At 34.6% G+C, this 5,816-nt stretch overlaps 1 protein-coding gene across 1 annotated transcript in view; it reads left to right on the forward strand.

Annotated features, from left to right (window-relative positions):
* Window positions 1-5,816, forward strand: part of TTC6 (tetratricopeptide repeat domain 6) — a 225,026-nt gene that overhangs the window by 156,140 nt on the left and 63,070 nt on the right. Inside the window, 4 exon segments of the mRNA XM_017895392.1 lie at window positions 521-824; window positions 1,131-1,260; window positions 2,470-2,642; window positions 4,488-4,624. Of these exon segments, the coding sequence (XP_017750881.1) occupies window positions 521-824; window positions 1,131-1,260; window positions 2,470-2,642; window positions 4,488-4,624 (744 nt within the window).

Here is a 5,816-nt window from a genome sequence, read left to right on the forward strand (position 1 = left end):
TTTTTTTTTTTTTTTTTTTTTTTTCTCACATTATGTTTACTTCCTTAATTCTCAATTGTGATTCCTCTGGTGGGTTAGGTATGGTAGAGGGTGTAAATTAAACTTGAAAGGCGCATTGACCTCATTTTTTTAGTACTCTAAGGAGGCTACATCTTTAAAAACAGTCTTTTGCTTTCATAAACTTGAGATTCTTCATACAGTATCACCGTTTTATTAAATGAAAAGGAGAACTTGTGCATAAAATTAGCATGTAATTTTGTTTTGATAACAGAAATAGTAGTTTTATGTGTGACTGAGTTGATTTACTGATTAGAAAGATGATTGTATTTCTGTAATTAAAAAAATTACTCTTTTAAAACTAGATCAACATCTCATGGAATACTTCCAGAACAGAAGAAATATTTGTTCAAAGTTCCATTATATGAACGTCAAATACGGTGTCCCAGTTTACCTTTGTATTTAAATTTTGAAAATTCTTCCAAACTAAGGGAGGAATTCCAGAAAATATTGATCCTCGGACATGGGCTTTTGATAGGCTCATTGCGCACAAAGATGTGAGCACGCCTGTAAAAGAGAAAGACGATAAAATATCAGTTCCTAAAGACCCACCTGAAAGAGTGAAAGAACCACCAAAACTAAAATTAAGTGATGATGTGGAGTCCGATCTTCCACAAGAGGTCATTAAACATTATGAATCTGAAGTGAAGATTTTGACTGAAGAAATAAACGATAAGACAAACTATCCTGCATTTGCATATTGTAGGCGTGGAGCTATTTATAGGAAACTGGGAAAGTTGCAGAGTGCCATGAATGATCTACAGAGAGTAAGTTTTATTTAACCAAAATAGTAATATTCACCATTTACACTTGCTTTTAATTGTATAGTAATTTTTGCTGAAATTTTGAACAATGAATGTTTACAGTATAGTATGTGGAATTATTATAACAGTATAATTATTTGCATTTTCAAATAATATTAAAACATGATTTTGTTTGTCAGATTGGGAGGTTTTATTTTACATTACATACATACAAAGCCACTGGGATCAATCGTGTTTGAAACATTTATTTGATAGGATATCCTCCTTTAACAAATCAACTTTAACTGAATTTTTACATATATTTTCTAGGTAATGCTCTTGGAACCATTGTTTCTCAATGCCTATTGGCACCGACATTTAATTTATCTTTTCCAAGACAAAATTAATGAAGCTTTGGATGACTTGAATTATATACATAAATATAATAAAAATAATACAGGTGGGTTGTCTGTAGAGACAGTTATATTACCTACATTTTGACCTCAACCTTTGTCATTTATTGGTACTGTAAGAATACATAAATCAGTAGATATGTGTCCTGAAAATGACTTTCCTCAATTAAATTTTTTTACTCTTGTTATTGTAAATCCAGGGCTCATACAATCCTATAGTGTTTTTAAAATACTTATCATGGTTTGAAAATTTACTGTCCTTGATATATATTGCAGTAAATTGGTTCCTTACTCCTCATCTCACAACGAAAGAATATGAATTTAAAATAGTTAGTTATAGAAGTAATTTACAAATCTCTCTTTGATTTGTGTGATTTGATCACGTCTCTCTGAGTTAGTTATTGTGTGCCTAGGCTTACTTGGTTGTATGAAATCTATACCTTTGCTCTTATATGCTATCCTCCAATCAACTTGAAGCACCCATGGAACTTTCTAGGAATGTGAAAATGTGATATTCACCTTTGTATCCCCAGCACCTGCAACATACCCATAAAATAAAACATGAGCTTAATAAATGATTTTTGACCTGTGTTGATCGCTGCTAAAAGTCCATTAAGTTTTGTGTCATCACAGCCTAACTTTTTACTATGATGATTAAAAGATTATGAAAAAACATTTTAGACATATGGAAAGGTAAAGAGTAATTTTTGTTACTTCAAATTGAAAGTACTTTTAACCACAAATGGGCATTTATCCAGCCTTTGAGAACAAACTTGGCATTGTCGAAATAAAAATTAAATGAAATGGGTCAAGGCACAGTGACTCACGCCTGTAATCCCAGCTACTTTGGGCGGCTGAGGTGGGCGGAAGACATGAGCCCAGCAGTTTGAGACCAGCCTGGACAACATCGTGAGCCCCTGTGTCTATTAAAAAAAATACAAAAATTAGCTGGGTGTGGTGGCATGCATCTGTAGTTCCAGCTATTTAGGAGGCTGATGTGGGAGGATTGCTTGAGCCCTGGAGGTCGAGGCTGCAGTGAGCCATGATTGTGCCACTGCACTCCAGCCTTGGTGACAGGAGATCCTGCCTAAAAAAATAAAATAGAATAAAATAAGATAAACTAATAGTTAAGAAAATGTAATAGAGAAAAATTACTTTGACTACATTTTTTGGAGGGAGAGGGATTAATCTTTTAAAATTTTCGTAGTGAATGAAAGGATTATAACTCCAAATTTTATCTTTTTAATTTTCTTTAGAGGCATATTTGTCAAAGGCAGAAATTTACAGGGGAAAAAAAGACATAACTATGGCAATTCTAAACTATACCCAGGCAATTAAATGCAGGCCTACAGATGCTGACATCTATTTCAGGAGGGGTGAGATGTATGAAATAGCAAACAAAGTACTGGCCATTGATGACTTTTCTAAAGTAAGCCTTATCACATATAATTCTACCATTTATATAGTTTAGATTGCAATAGCCTCATGCAAATAGTACAGCAAATTTTTTAAGGTCTTTTCATATATATTATATAATCAAAATTGATTTATTATAGGTTAGGAGCTAGAGTTTTCATTACTGGAATTTATATTAACACTATGTTAATTATTATTTTTTAAATTGTGAATGAATGAATTTACATCAGAATTGGATGTGGAGGCATTGAGATAACATGTAGGGGGGCCCAGCTTTTCCAGCTGCCTCCTCTGGAGCCATGCTACAGTGGTTAAAGAAGCCTTTGAAAATTGCTTCTTACCTTTAAACATTAAAGAAAAGTATTTTCTACTTTTTAACTCTTGAATAACTGATTCTTTTCGGCAGGGAACCTATCTGCTCTCAAAGAAGCTGTGCTTACTGGTTTGTTCATACATTTCATTCATTCATTTATTCGCTTGCAAGTATTTATTTACTAAGGCACTATTACAAATTATGATATTAAGGCATTGTTACAAATTATGGTAAGTACTATGAAGGAAATAAGGATGGTGGGAGAGTAACTTATGTTTAGGAGATGTCAGAGAACTGAGGAAATGAACTTTTTTTTTTTTTTTTTTTTTTTTTGAGACAGAATCTTGCTCTGTCGCCCAGGCTGGAGTACAGTGGCAAGATCTTGGCTCACTGCAAGTTCCGCTTCCCGGATTCACGCCATTTTCCTGCCTCAGCCTTCCAAGCAGCTGGGACTACAGGCACTGTGTTAGCCAGGATGGTCTCGATCTCCTGACCTTGTGATCCACCCGCCTTGGCCTACCAAAGTGTTGGGATTACAGGCATGAGCCACTGTGCTGGACCAGGAAATGAACTTTTAACTGAACCATAGTCAAGGCAAAATATTCCCCGTATTGCAGTACAGTTCTAACTCTGATCTCCTGACTTTAAACTCCAAATTCTTATTCCTTACTGCAATTTAGAATTTAGAAGCAATTATTTAAATAATTTAACTTTCCATGTTCCCAATTGCCCTATTTATGAATCCATGACATCCACTTGACATTTTTCTGCTTGAGGAGAATATTACATGTTTTGTTAACTTCTGGTCTAGAAATGACCAAAAAGCTCTTTTGAAGATGCTGAACTTGTTAGATTATCTATTCTCTTTGTTTCCCGTATCCCGCATCAATAGTTCAGAAATAGAGTAATGCAGCACACTGAGGTCAAACAAATTTTGAAATCTTTAGGATTTTTGTTTGTTTGTTTGTTTTAAAGATATTTGGTCACCTCCTTTGTGCTTCAGTTCTTTTCTACTAACAATAGGTGAAGAGCTTTATAACTGATATATGATTTAGTCTGTTCCCTCTATTACTTTGTATGTCAACGTAAAATGAATGAACCATGCCAATACCAGTTCAACTCTCTTCCCCATTTTAATGGCTAGCTTAATCTATATTTTATGTGATTGAATCAGTCTTGATGTAGTCTAATATGTTACGTCTTTAATTAGGATAAAATGCTGAGATAGATCCAATGAACTCCATTCTAGTTGAACAATTCACTTGCGAATTTTTATCAGCAAAAGTTTCAGTGAGCAGAAGCCTGGGCTTCCTGTATATGCTGTTTTTTTTTTCTCCTAAAAAATATTCCCTCTCTAGAATTTGATGATGGAAAAAATCTCCTAAAGATATGTTCTTTAGCTACCACTCTGAAAATGTTGACATCTTCAGATGGTTTGCTTTTATTAACCTGAAGTTAAAAACATAGTTTTAGATCACTTACGTGGTTATATACTTCAGTTTTTTTCATTTTGTGATATTTATGTACCTCCCCCTGTCCCTGTAGTGTATTTTTTATGATCCCAAAAGAACAGATGCATTATTGAAACGTGGGCTGTTTTATTATGAAAATGAAAACTGGTTTGCAGCCATGGAGGATTTTACAGCCTTGTTAAATATAGATCCCCAAAATTCTCAAGCAAGGTAAGAATGATTTTAGATGTCGTTTTTGAAATTATTACTATTATTTGAAATACATTTTCAGAATAGAAAATTGCTTGAAATATATCAGACAGCTCTTTAAAAACAATGAATCAATTTTCAGTGCCATCAGTAAATGAAAAATCCTTGCCTACAACCTAATGGTGTGGGTAATTTAATAGGTGTAAATGACAATTTAAAATTGTTTCATTTGCATTTCCTAAATACTAGTTACATTATCAATTTCTAAAGCATTGCCTACCACCTTGCATCTCTTCTTCATATCCTTTGTACTTTGAGCGCAGAAAACTATTCATACAGTTTCTTGCAGTATCTTTTGCTTACTTATTTATAGAGAAGGAGTCTCACACTATCACCATGTCTAGGGTGCAGTGACGCAGTCATGGCTCACTGCAGCCTCAACCTCCTAGGCTCATGCAATCCTCCCACCTCTTCCTCACAAGTAGCTAAGACTACAAGGTTGTGCTGCCATAGCCTGTTAATTTTTCAATTTTTTTTTGTAGAAATGGGATCTTGCCTTTTTGCCTAGGTTGTTTTTGAACTCCTGGCTTCAAGGGATGTACTATCTTATTGTATTGTATATTAAACCTTGTGCATTGTGCAGTTTTCATTTGTACATAGTATAGTTTCCATTTTGTTGCTTTTCTTTTAGTCTAAATTTTGTTTTGAAATAGTTTAAAATATGTATATAATCATGTCTACTCATCTTTTCACTTGCAGTTTTAATTTTAAATCATTTTAAAATACTATTTTATTTTAAGTTTTGGGATACATGTGCAGAACATGCAGGTTTGTTAGATACACATGTGCCATGGTGGTTTGCTGTACCCATCAACCTGTCATCTAGGTTTTAAGGCCCGATGCATTAGGAATTTGTCCTGATGCTCTCCCTCCCCTTGCCCCCAACCCCTGACAGGCCCTGGTGTATGGTGTTCCCCTCCCTGTGTACATGTGTTCTCATTGTTCAACTCCCACTTATGAATGAGAACATCTGGTGCTTGGTTTTCTGTTCCTGTATTAGTTTGCTGAGAATGATGGTTTCTAGCTTCATCCATGTGCAAAGGACATGAATTTATTCTTTCTTTCTTCTTTCTTTCTTTCCCTCCTTCCTTCCTTCCTTCCTTCCTTCCTTCCTTCCTTCCTTCCTTCCTTCCTTCCTTCCTTCCTTCCCTCC

This window comes from Rhinopithecus bieti, unplaced genomic scaffold, assembly GCF_001698545.2.
Source record: "Rhinopithecus bieti isolate Rb0 unplaced genomic scaffold, ASM169854v2 scaffold_1306, whole genome shotgun sequence".
In the NCBI taxonomy this organism is placed as follows: domain Eukaryota; kingdom Metazoa; phylum Chordata; class Mammalia; order Primates; family Cercopithecidae; genus Rhinopithecus; species Rhinopithecus bieti.